Source organism: Anarrhichthys ocellatus, unplaced genomic scaffold, assembly GCF_004355925.1.
Source record: "Anarrhichthys ocellatus isolate YVR2014 unplaced genomic scaffold, GSC_Weel_1.0 scaffold42, whole genome shotgun sequence".
Lineage (NCBI taxonomy): Eukaryota > Metazoa > Chordata > Actinopteri > Perciformes > Anarhichadidae > Anarrhichthys > Anarrhichthys ocellatus.
The window spans coordinates 3,507,079-3,520,418 of NW_022280072.1; the positions used below are offsets into that span (position 1 = coordinate 3,507,079).

At 41.6% G+C, this 13,340-nt stretch overlaps 2 protein-coding genes across 5 annotated transcripts in view; both read right to left on the minus strand.

Annotated features, from left to right (window-relative positions):
- nek1 (NIMA-related kinase 1) overlaps nt 1-2,958 on the minus strand; it is a 19,299-nt gene extending 16,341 nt beyond the window's left edge. For all 3 annotated transcript variants that reach the window (XM_031868409.1, XM_031868410.1, XM_031868411.1), the window contains exons 1-7: nt 2,668-2,958; nt 1,875-2,023; nt 1,682-1,778; nt 1,448-1,545; nt 1,189-1,272; nt 1,034-1,101; nt 851-937 (exon numbers count right to left, since the gene is read on the minus strand). In XM_031868409.1, the coding sequence (XP_031724269.1) occupies nt 851-937; nt 1,034-1,101; nt 1,189-1,272; nt 1,448-1,545; nt 1,682-1,778; nt 1,875-1,991 (551 nt within the window). In that variant the 5' untranslated portion in view covers nt 1,992-2,023; nt 2,668-2,958. The remainder of the gene's footprint in view (nt 1-850; nt 938-1,033; nt 1,102-1,188; nt 1,273-1,447; nt 1,546-1,681; nt 1,779-1,874; nt 2,024-2,667) is intronic.
- Nucleotides 2,959-3,712: 754 nt separating this feature from the next.
- On the minus strand, nt 3,713-12,313 carry fbxl5 (F-box and leucine-rich repeat protein 5). Of its 2 annotated transcripts, XM_031868516.1 has the most exons (12): nt 12,209-12,313; nt 11,065-11,280; nt 10,242-10,337; nt 9,869-10,064; nt 8,478-8,663; nt 8,240-8,365; nt 6,918-7,066; nt 6,745-6,827; nt 6,340-6,666; nt 5,938-6,084; nt 5,382-5,530; nt 3,713-4,469 (listed from the first exon to the last, which is right to left on the minus strand). In XM_031868516.1, exons 1-12 carry the CDS (start codon nt 12,290-12,292, stop codon nt 4,393-4,395), a joined length of 1,836 nt encoding a protein of 611 aa, XP_031724376.1. In that variant the 5' UTR covers nt 12,293-12,313; the 3' UTR covers nt 3,713-4,392. The 2 variants fall into 2 exon arrangements, with proteins under 2 accessions (XP_031724376.1, XP_031724375.1); XM_031868515.1 differs by having other exon boundaries at nt 5,938-6,666.
- Between the last annotated feature and the right edge of the window lie 1,027 nt (nt 12,314-13,340).

Below are 13,340 nucleotides of genomic sequence, written 5' to 3' on the forward strand. Positions count from 1 at the left end.
ATGAGTTCATGTGTTCACCTGTAGAGTCTCTAAATGTCTGTAATGGAACTAAACGTCTCTTTAAAGGACGTTTCCTCTAAATGAGTTTGTTCTCAGACTCTGATGATAAATCTCCACTTCAGCAGCTCTTACATTCACCAAACTTCACTCGTTCATTCCTCTCTGTGTGCTGAAGGTTCACACAGAGGGGTTAGTTCACACACCACTCACACACTCATTTATACATTTATTAATACAACATGGAGAACAAGGATGTATTTGTGGCTGTTGACAGTATTTTCTGGTTGATGGAGTGATATAAAGAGATATCATAAATGTAAAAACCTTTGACTCTAATATGTCAACAACATGAAACAAGAACAGTGAACCTGCTTTTACTAACATTCAGATTTATGTTCTGGAAATGGATCTAAATGAGCTCATATATAATTAGATATTTAAAATACATTTTCAGAAAACTAGTAATTCAAAAAATAATGCAAGTAAACAACTGTGGACATTTTATTGTAATATCTATTAATACATTTTTGTCTCCCCTGAAATGGAGAAAGAAAACGCATTTGTTCGCTGAGAAAACTAATCACAGGACGTTGAGTTTCTGCTGAATTGACTTCATCGGTTGGAACTAAAGTGGATTAAATGTCATGCACACTTAAACTAGTTAAAGAGGAAATCAATACCGACATCCTGCTGCAGCGACAGACGAGCAGCTTCACTCAATAAAGAGGCGACACGAGACCTTTACATCCCCCGAAGACAACGTCCTCATCACGCACCACTCAGTTTGGTGTGTTTCTAATAAATATTCATTCACACCACAAACATGAAAAACAACATACATCATCAGTACCTTTTGTTGTTGTACGGTTTGTTCTCACAGATCTCTGGTGACAGGTAGTACGGCGTGCCGATACACGTTCTCGCCAGTTCTACCGTGCTGAGAAATTAAAAGAGAATCGATAGCATTATGTTTTACTGTTCACAAATCTTTATAGAGACTTGTGAATCTATTCAGATGACATATCACACACACCTGTTCAGCACTCTTGCGATCCCAAAGTCTCCAAGCTGCACCGTCCCATTCTTTGTCAGAAATATGTTCTACGTGGACGTTATGAAAAGACGTGTAAATACAGGACAGATGAGCGAGTTAGGAGGGAAGATCTGGAGGTCTAAAGGAAGAAGTACCTGTGACTTGATGTCCCTGTGGAGGATCTTTCGATCATGCACGTGCTTCAGCGCCAGGCAAATCTGCACAAACCAGTCCATGATCTGGGGCGGGGAGAAGATGGGGAAACAGCATCATACAGGATCAACTTCCTATCGACATCTTTTAGAATTCTAATGGCTGAACAACCCAAAGGAAAGCAGACATTAAAAGGGTCTTAATACAAAGATATGGAGCAGCATTAGTTAATATGATATGTGAAGAATATGAGAGGCTTACCTGCTCCTCTGAGAACAGCACTCCTTTCTGAGAGTTGATCTTCTTGAAGAGGTCTCCGCCCTCACAGTAATCCATCACAATATACAGGCAGCCCCCCTCTAAAGAAACGTGTTAGAAGACATTCAGAGAAGTCATGGTAAACACCTCATGTTGTGTCCATCGGGATACAATCACAGGAGGTTACGTCTGTGCTTCTCTCAGCTCAAGGCTGAGATCTCTGGATCGCGTGAATACCTTCAAAAGACTCTTTGTACTGGACGATGTTGGGATGACTCATGTTGGCAAGAACGGCAACCTCTTTCCGAGACTCCTGCGTTTCTTTACTGGACATCTGTCACAAGAAAAGGACCAGAGAAGGAGAAAAGGAAGCATTAGAGAGTTCACATTAATGGTGACGTGTGGAGCTTGTGTAACATTAGCAGCTTACTGCAGATATGCCGATCTCCTTGATGACATATTGGTGTCCATCCTGTTTGGATCTGACGAGGATGGCCTTTCCGAATGAACCTTCGCCAATTTTCTTCACCTTTTCGTACTTGTCCATGTTAGTGGAAGGACTGGCTCCTCATGCCGGGTCTGCAAAGAGAACATGTTGGTCAGGGGTTGATCAGAAAGCTGAGGGTTCAGTGTTGGTGTTGGTGGTAGTAGTAGTAGTAATGTATGTATGCATGTATGTATCCATCCATCTATTTATTTATTTATTTATTTAAAGTAATCTTGTGTGTCGTCTTGTAAATACACATTCACACTCCTCTGCACATCCCTTCTATGTCTCTATATATAAATACACGTGACACTTTTACATTACACTTACATTATACTTGTTTATAGTACTGTTTTCTGTTTGTTTGGGCACTATATTTTATTGTACATTTTAATATGTTTCTATTTTTTGCACTGTGTTGATTGTTCAATGTTAATGTTATATACCTTCCACCAGGTCAAATTCCTTGTATGTGCAACATACTTTGGCAATTAAACAGTTCTGGTTCTGATTCAAAGAGGACAACACACCATATAGCTAACTGTTAGCAACATAGCTAACGTTACCTGTTAGCAACATAGCTAACGTTACCGTTACATTAGCGGCTAACACTAGACCCCCCTACGTAAAATATACGTCCTGTCAGTGACCGCAACACAGAGTAACATAATTAAAGGAGCTCACTTCGGTAGTTCACGGTTAATACATGTTATGTATATGTAAATACTTAGCTTACCATTAGTCTGTTTTTTCGCTGCTGTCTCGCAGAGATTCTGGTAACTTGCGACTGCCCTTTGCGCTCTCTACCTAACTACGAGGTGATTTTTTTCTGCTGCGTGTTTCATTGGCCGCCTTCATATTCCTCGACCGTGGATTGGTTTATGCGGCTGTCCGTCATCTTTCACGGTGAATGACGGGCCGTTAGTCTCCACCCCCTAACTGTTGCCTGGACATTTCCCATAGCAACCACAAGCCAATCGTTGAAATGCAGCGACCACAGAAACCTTTGCTCCAAATACACTTTATATACTTTTACTTATTGTTTCACAAATGTTTATACCTCAGAAATATATACATATATATGTATGTATATACATATATATAATATATATATTACATATATATATATATATTTAAAAAATATATGTATACATTATTCTTATCACTGTAAATATATATTTACTACATTCCTGATTACATTCAGTTCATTAATTTTGCAATTAGTCAAATCTATAATATTTTATTAAATATTTATGTTATCTTTTATCCCTTTTTTAATTTGCACTATTTTATGACGATAATCTCATTTATTTGTACTTGTTTTTATACATATTTAATAAGCATGTTGTATAAAGCACTTTATTCTGGAATGTTTTGGTATTCAGAGAACAACCAACTGCAGAGTTTAGACAAGAAAACTAATATGAGTGTTTAAGATACAAATGAAGGAACTTAGAATATCCCGTCACTCATAAACACGGCAGAGAAAACTCTTTAGATCAGATTTAGAAAAAGGATTTCCAGATATTGTGCTCTCTTGTCCTCTCAGGGCTTCCGTACATACGGGAGAGCAGAGCAGTGAATATGTAGATAGACCGTACACTAAAATATAACACTGGTAAGATAAATCCTAAAATCAGTTCAAAATGAACAACCAGTACAAAGTCTTTACATTAATAATTAATGTCGTGTTATGCAAATATATGTATTTTAAGACAATAAAATGTCACATTTCTACATCGGTGAATTGTTCACAAAAGTATTAATAACAATAAACAACAGAGCTTTTAACCCCACGACACTTCTTTATTGTTCCGTTTATGAATCTCCAACAGAACTCTTCATGCACAAAATACATTTCTGCTGCAGAGAAGATGAAGTACGATCTCCTGAAACCAGTGCGAGCTTCTCTCAATCTGAAGGGAATCGTTCTGAATCTTCTAGAAGCTCCTCAGTGATGAGCTCAAGTCCCTCTCAGGTGAACATTGGTCCGTTTATTAAACATTGGAGTTCATGAAGAAGAAAGAGCTTGTTTTGGTGAGAGTGAACATCTGGTTTCACAAAGTTTAAGAATACACTCGTGTAGCAGTTCTCATATCTGTACATCCTGCTCTCCAATAAGTGACAGCGTGTTTAACTGATGATGAAGATGTCGGTCTACACTTTGCTGATATTATAAACGGATCAACTAAACACACAGCAGGAGAAGAAGACGTATATACAAAATGTTCAGACACTTCAAATCCATCGTCACCCCTTTTGTGTTTTCCTTTCCTAAAAAGATTATTTCCATTTAATATAGATGGAAATAACAGGAGCAACAAAAAACGTTTCATCCAGAAACATTTTGTTTTGAAGTGACATGAAATACATAAACCGGTATTCCAGGATAAAGTGCATAAAAAAGGAGACGTGATATTTATCTTTTTGTTTTGTTTTCAGGAGAGTGTTGCCGGGCGGATCACTCTCCGGAGCGACAGCAGGCCCTGAAACCACACTGCAGGTTCTGGCAGCCGCTGGCCGTGTCTGCATGAGGACCTGCAGAGAAACACCACACAGTGGTCACCTACGGAACTACAAGCTACAGGACACATGAACAATACCGGAAAGATAAAAATATCAATCATTATATTCATAACAAATACATAAAATGAAGTGAATACTGACGGCGTCATAGCAGCTACTGTAATGCCTACTTACCTTCCACCTCAGTAGCACCTGCTCCTTACACTAAGACACTATGCAGGTGAGTTAGTGATCGTTTGTTACAGCTGGAACACATTGTTATAGATCTACTCACATTCACATGTTTAAAGGGACAGTTCACCCCAAAAAGTACATATTATTCCCAGACGGTAACCTCTGGTTCTGCCGAGTGAAGTCAAAGCTTCATGTCTTAAAGCTGCATTCTCTCTAGTGTCCACCAGGGGGCGACTCCTCTGGTTGTATAGAAGTCTATGAGAAAATGACTCTACTTCTCTCTTGATTTATTACCTCAGTAAACATTGTAAACATGAGTTTATGGTCTCAATCTCTAGTTTCAAGTCTTCTTCAATACAGCATGATGTTCATTTAGTACATTATGGTCCATTTAGAGTCACACAGACCATAAAGCAGGGGATGTTTTAGGGCGGGGCTACACGGTGATTGACAGGTCTACCAGAGATGTATACGGTGTCTGGCGTATACATCTGACATCATGACACAAATGAAGATTTTTAAGACTTCCTGTTTCTAAAGCTTATAAAAACTAATTGGCCTTCTTTGTAAAAGCAAGTCTGAAAACCTCGGTCAAGTCGTGATTACATCATTTTCACGGCGTGGCGGCTTCATCTGTGGCTAAAATAAATCACTCTTTAGGAACCAGTTTGGGAGTCGCTGCGTCAGACGATGTGAGCTAAAACCTCCGACTGTGTACGCGGTGCAGTTTGCTACAGTTTCACTTGTTACCGTTGATGTTGTCGCAGTAATAGAAGTGCTCGTCGTTGAGGGACGGACAGGCCGACACCAGCTCCTGCAGCCCCGCCTCAGTGATGAAGAGGCAGCCGGACAGGTTGAGATGCTCCAGGAAAGGAAGCCCTCCACGCTGCGACAGAGCCCTGAAACACACACAGTGCAGCCTGGTTACAGATACAGCAACGTGCACACACACTGATAATGCAGTCTGAACATAATAGAGGAAAAACTGTTGACTATAGCAAATGTTCTGCACAACGGCTTTCTCTAATAATCTGTATTACGGTGATAATAACTGAATGACGGCCTGCATTTCTTCTTTTACATTTGATTTATTGTGAACAAACACTCGTAACTCATCAGATAAGTGGAACAAATGACCCACACAAGTTTAGTCACTGCACCACCTTCTGTTATCGGCTGGCACTGAAAATAACTACACGATGTTGTTTTTCAGGTGTCATTCATCTGAGTGCATCACATCGGTGTCTGAAGATACTAACCTCTATGTTAAATGATGTGTGTGTGTGTGTGTGTGAGAGATCTTTACCTCAAGCCCAGGTCTGTGACTTGATAACATCCGGAGAAACTGAGAAACCTCAGTGAGCGTTTTGCCTCCGACCGGTCAGTCCTGTTTTCCCGCTCGGGGCACCGCAGGCCCCCAAAAGAGGAGCATTTAGTCCGAAACTCTGCGGAGCCGCTCCTGGTGGAGCCCGACTCGCACCGAGGCCCGGCAAAAGTCCTGAGGGCCGTGTCGCCGGTGCAGCAGGTGGAGTGACCGCAGAGCATCTCCCCCGACATACTGGCGTACTGCTGATGCAAGAAAGAGGCGTTTGGGCCCGTCCTGTGCCCGCGCCTCCTGCAACAGCAAGAGCTCCCCGCGAGCTGCGCCTCCACGAAGCTCTCCGCCACGGGAAGAGACAGCCCACCACGGCGGCTCCACTCAGCGGTGTCCTCGATGTCGGCGAGGTCCGAGGGGTCCAGGACCCACACTTGCGTCGGGGTGCCGGCGGCGCCCCAGCGCTCCGTCCCTGGCTTGAAAATGATGGCCTGCCGCTGGTGCCTGGCCGGGTGCAGGTTCCTCTCTTCCGTGAGCGTGATGGGGATCGAGGAACTCTTGAGGAGCTTGGCCCGCCGGTCTGAGCGCTGGTCAAAGCAGGTGGAGGACGTGAGGTCGCCCAGACCGACGGACAGCTTCTTCGTGGTGTAGTCCGTGATCTTCTCACACCCCGACAGATCCAGGTGCTCCAGATAGAGACAAGCTCCGAGAGACGACCAGCTGAAAGAGGGAGAACACGGTGAGGAGTTTATCGTACATAAGAAAACTGAATCGACCGGGTTGACCTTTAATATTTACCTGTCAAACGCACAATCGGTGACATCCGTCTGGGTCAGGTCCAGGTGAGTAATGTTGGGGCAGAGATTGAGGATCTGGCGCACCTGAAAGAAAAGGACAAAAGTATCACAGCTCAGACACAATCTTCATAACGTCCGATTACTAAGTCAAAATAAAGATTTTGCGCTGCATACCATTTTACTGGAGACCGTAGAACTGTAGGCCAGAACGATGGACTTCACAGACAGCCCCACGGCTGGAAGGAGGTTCTGGATGATCCCGTTCAGAAGCCTCTTCTCTCGCTGAGCGGTGTCGATAGCCAGGGAGCCTCGTTTAGACCCATCTGAAGAGACGAGGAACAGGAACATGGACAGTTTATTCAGGTCAGATGTAGAACTCATGAAACCTTTGTTACAGGTAGCTTGCTGCCAAAATGGGGGAACGTCTCATTAATGTGGTGACCAGAAACACGACTACCTCAACAACCAGATGAAGTGTGAGACGGACCAGCAGCTGGGATACGATGGAGACGGTAATGTAGCCGAGAAGCTCTTGGTAACGTTGGGTTACAGAACAAGGCTAGCCACAACAGCCAACGTTAGCATCAAATTTGAGGTCAGCCTCTTAAGACCTTTGTCTCGGGGACTCGGTCTGGAGAGGTTATAAAAGAAGGGATGTTTATTTCTTTTGAGACAAAGAAATGGAATACGGCAACAGAGATGAAGCTTCGCTTATACTCTCGCCTCTGCAGACAGCAGACAGCGTTTCTGCTCTGTGCGATGTTCGTTACTTTATTCTCCGAAACGCGTCCAAACAAAATGGACTGCGAAGAAGCAAGAAGACAACGAGAGTAACCGATGATGAGGAGGGATTGGAATCATCTGTACACTCATATCTCATATTTATGGACTACGTTGCTGTCTTTATACAAACCCTGTAAAGAAAGAAGTCAAGTATTAGATGTATTATAAACAAACTATGTTTGAAGATCCTGTAAACTATTTGATTTAGCTGATAAATATTTACTCAAATGTAGATTTTTAACACCTCGTGTTTCTACAACTTCTAAAAACGAACTGACCATCTTTGTATGATCCTCAGACGTAAATAGGGTTTTCACGTGATCAGGCAACAAGTTATACAAAAAGTGTGCACGACCACTTGTGGAGTCTCCACGCCGGCCGTGATCCCGTCATTTATCCTCCACTACGGTGAGTATGAACTCAGCTTTATTCTCACCAGACCCGACGGCCTTAAGAGGTGACTGAATTCATCACAGGAGCGTGTGAGTGAATGTGGAGAGCCCTGGCTGGAGAGCAAACACAGCCAGATGTTATCACCCTAAACAAATATTAAAAATGTCAAACCCACCCAGCTAAAGCCATTTGATAAGAGTGTTAAAGACACATTTTAGTACTTTTTTAGGTGGCAGTTAAAAAAAAAAGCCAAAGGCAGGTTGAAGGGTTTGAAGCTAACGGCCCATTCTTTATATTATTCTACCTTTTTCTTTCCTTACCAGACTCATCGACATCAGCGTCCTCGTCCCACTCCTGATAGGCCCGACCCTCTTTCTGCCGACTCGTCACCCACTCCTCATCTGGCTCCTGGTCCAGGACCCCAGGGGGGCCAGTATAATAATCACCTACAGAAGAGAGGCAAAAAAACATTCAGCGCCATGACGGACTAAAATCAATGCAATGAAGTATTTACTTTTGCAGGGAGCGTGAAGCTTCGTGAGGTAATGAGCGGCCTACCTCTGGCCCAGCGTACAGGGTACAGGTGTCTCCACAGGGAGCCGGTCTTTGCCAGATCGGACCAGGAGCTGCACACTTGACTACAGCGACTCAGATCTTCAGGGCTCAAATAGTGGAAGAGCCTCAGCATGATTTCAGCAGGAAGCTGGGAGATGTGGGCTGAAGGGTTCTTGTTCTTTTCCAGGTCTGAAGAGGACAAAACAGCGTCGCCTTTAACCGACTCAAATACTGAAACTAACAGTTCATCCTCTCATGAAACTGATGACTCATAGTTTGGCACTGCTACATGCTCGAGTATAAACAAAGCTTTACTGCGACACTTAAATAGGATGCAGCATCGTTTATGATTGATTAGACTTCTCCTAAAATCAAACTGTCTGCTGTGATAAAAAGTCTATTGCACAGCCAGGGCTGTAAAAGCAACAATAGACTTTGTAAAACATGTTCCATGTGACGTTCACAGCGTTCTCAGCAACATAACCGAGAGCAGCCTATTTAAAATACTGTCGTCCACAAACTAACATTGATATGATCCTCCACATAAAGAAGCTCTTTCAGACGGCAGTGTAATCCGTTTGGGGAGCTCTGATGGACGAGTACATCCTTCTCAGCTCAAGTAAAATAGGAGAATATCTTTCAGGACATTTCTTTTTCTCTCTCATTTTATGCGTTTCCAGTGAATTGAATATTGGTCAACTGTTTTCCAGGTTTTCCCAGGATGCATGAGAACCCTGAATAAATAAAGAGAAGAAGAAGCTCTGCTTCCTGTGGCCGCCGGCGTGTCTCCCTGCACGTATTCTGTCCTCCACCAGCTTTTATCTTAACAGCTGTGAGTGCTGACAGCAGCCACGTGGCAGCCTCGGTGCTCATGACTTGGCGACTTTCCTTGAGATTTAGCGCCTATTGGAGCTAATGCTGCTAGCTGCTTTCATTAGAGAAGAGTTTACACCGATACCGAGACAGATATCGGTGACAATAGGCCGACTTGGTATCAGAAACCGTTATTATAATACATTTAAATTCTGTGCATTTATTTCTATGTTTTACATTTTGTTTTACAAAGTTATGAAAGTAATGTTTAAGTCCAGCCTAAAGTTTCTTTACACATAGAAGAATGATCCCAGTCTCTTCCATGCAGTGAGGCACACAGCTCATTAATTAAAGACAATTAAGGATCAAATGTGTGAACCATTGTCAGTGTGACAGACAGACTTGGAGGCCTGCTGCACACAGTAACACTGGGAGAACTAGTCAGTCCTGTATCGGCTGTGAGCAGATAGTGATCAGCTGAACTCAACTCAACAGCTCCTGGTATGACAAACATGAAGCATTCCTTCTAACTACTTATGACTTCTACCATAAAAATAACCTTAAGGAACACGTTCACTCACCATAATCGGTCTTCTCGTGGTCGGCATATTTAAAGGCCTTTTGCAGCTCCTCTGCCTGACTCCACAGACTGAAGCCCTTCAGCACCTCAGCAGCACAGTCCCACTGGTTTTGGCTGCAGTGCTGCGCTATCACCTGCTTCTTGATGTCCTTGAGCTCCTCGTAGGTGAAGTACTGCATCAGCATCGGCTGAAACACCTGCAACGAACCTCCTCAGTTAATAAACAGCTTGCTGCTGTGAAAGTCACCGACGGTGTGAGCACATGTTCTTACATTTGTTGTTTAGGAACACAATTTAGTCTTACCCATTCTTTGGGGAATAAATGAATTAAAAGATATTTGCATTAACAACAAGAATAAATGTGAACATCTCACCTCTTCTTCTTCCTTCATGTGGGGCAGAAAGTCTTGTGTGAAAGCTTCTAGTCGCTCCTTCAGCTGCCGGGCATAGTTAAGCTGCTCGTATTCACTCTAAAACACACAACAATTATTAATTCATGCAATCCTGTCTACAACATCCATCAGTTAAATCAACCCGCTAGACATGGTCACATGGTCATTATGTCTACAACCTTTTCAAGTTGAATATTCGGCAAAAGTCTCTTTAACAACTGAGGAAAAGTCAAAATACGGTCTTCCAACTACATAAAAAAATTGCGACTATTTCAACACTGGCCGGGACAAAGTGGAAGTGAAGATTTACACAATTGCATCATTCTGGAAAGCCCCGAGAGAGAGAACAATAAGTCTTCTCTCTTGTTAAGCAGATCACAAAAACCCAACACCCAAACGCTTTTATTACAATTCAGCCTTCTTTATGCATCTGGACCTTTTCTAATAAATAAAACCTCAAGTTTATAACCCCTTACAATAATGACAAAAACTCTCTTTTGAATAGTTTGATGAAAACGGATACAATTTGCAAAATAGCTTTAAAATAAATTACTCTACGTTTTAAAAGATACACATTAATTTCCTATATTTACATTTAACTTGTATAGATGAAAAATAACAATTGTTGTTGGTTCTGCAATCTTTGTGTGGCCAACATAATAGTTACTCTAATGACAGAGTGTTACCCCACCATTGAGCATCAACTATCAGCTGAGCTCTGCAGAACTCATGCACGTGTTTCCCTCCAAGTAAAGTCTAGATGCAGAACAATAAACTATTCTGTAAAGCAGTGATGCACATTTACCTTGACGTTGTGCAACCCTTTTTCAAAGAGGGACAACATCTCTGAGAGCTTGTTGTCAGAGTGCACGTTGTACACAGTGCAGCAGCGCTGCTGCAACAGGCCGATAATGTACTCATTCTCAATTTGTTCGTGCATCTTGAACTCCTTAAAGGTGGCGCACAGCGACTGAAGAAACGAGCGGAAATCTTTGTTGTTGGAGAAGTTGGTTTTAGACAGCTGTGGGAAAAAACAACAAAGAAATAATCATTCATAACACAATGTAACATCATTTGTGTTTATACTAATATCCTTTTAAAGATCAAATCATTAACACACCGGCCATGTATTATCAGAATCACTGTTATTGATTCTGACTTTGTTATTCTGTTATTGTTCCTTGTATGTTTGTACATACAAGTAACGCGACTCTGGTCTTTAGCATTGATCTCAATGTACACAGACACAGAACGACAGCTCGGAACAAGGAAAACAAAGCTGAACAAACGAATAATAAATAGACAGCACTATTGTGGACACAAGTATATGAAACAATAGGTGTATATATACCATATCAATATATGTAAAAAGAGGTAAAGACCAACAATAAAATACAAACAAAACATCTAATAAAAGTCAAGTGTTCTGTCAGTTGTAAACTATACAAACACTAACTTAAATGAACTGTATGGTCATGTACAATATATATATATAAATGTTTACACACTATATATACAGTGTCTAGTAATTATATTGACAGTGACAGATATGAAAATGCTTGCTGGTGCATTAAAAACTGTAAAACTATAATATATAATATGAGCAGTGGATGTTTTGGCGATGCTAGCTAGTGTCGCTAACTCAGTTTATCTTAATCTCACTCTATTTTATTTTTAGTTTTTACAGACAGCTCGTACATTTCCAATGTTTTTTTACACTGTTAGTCTCAGGGAACACTAGAATCCGTGTTGTGACGCTTTAAGTCATGTTGCACAACAAGGTATCTCTGAAGACAGTTAGTTAAGCTAGCTAAAACCAGTTAGCAGGCGTTAGCTGAATGCTACGGACACAAGCTAGCTGACGTTCAGCCGTCCGCTGGCCACACATACACCGTCATATATTCCTTTTTTTAACTCCAAATTTACGAACGACTTTTATTCCTACACACCTTTTCGCAGTATAAGCCCACCAGCTGCTTCATTCGCCAGTGTGGGCCAGTAAAAACATCCACCTCGTCTGGAAAGGGAGCCATCTTTTACACACTGAAGCTCAGTGCGTCATGTGCGCAGCCGCAGATACAATAGAACAAGGGGGCGTGGCAAAGTCTTCACAAGACCCGCCCCGTGCCACATTCAAGCGCTACGATTGGCCAGGCGTAACACGCGTCGTCGAGGTGCCGGTAACCTGATTCGTTCCAAGTCCTATGTGCTGACCAATGGGCTATCCTGATTCTGAATATATTTTCTAACCCGAACCAATCGTTTCCACCTCAACTGGCTACAAAAGGCGGGTCTTGGAAATAAAAGCAGCGGGATTCGTTCTCATGGCGGCTCATGAGACCACAGTAAAAACACTGATCTGAGGTCAGTGTTTTATAACATGTTAAATTAAATTCCACTGTAATTCGAGGGAATATGTGCCCCCAGATCAGCAAAAGTGTTTTGAAAAGCTTTAAAAAAAAATTCTAATTCAAAAATTGGAAGGTCTATGGAAAGGGATCAACAGATGGCAACTTATTTACTATTTATTATTATTATCGTCATTAGTATTTAGTTTATCATTATTATTTGCTGAGTCGTCCCTCTCTCTTCTGTCTCTTCTTTATCAGTTACAAATATACATACACTCATACAAACATACCTAAAACATACACACACACACACACACACACGTTTTCACAGATGAAAAATAGTAACTTATCCTGGCGGAACTCTCCCCCTTTTCTCACTTGCCTCTCAGGGCTTCCATCAGTGGCGGCTGGTGGAACATGTTCTAGGTAGGGCTGTGCCACATCCCAGAATGATTTAATGCAAAAAAATTAAGGTATCAAACACGCATTACTACTTTACAGTTAAATATTTAACCTTTATTCCAACATGAAAAAAAGCAGTAAATAAAAGTTTGATAAACACGTCAGGACATCTTATTTTAGTCACCCTCACAGGGAATTCAGTATAATATATATATCATATAATAATATTCTGTATAATATAATACACATATACATATATATATATACACATATATATATATATATATACATATATACATATATATATACACATATATATATATATATA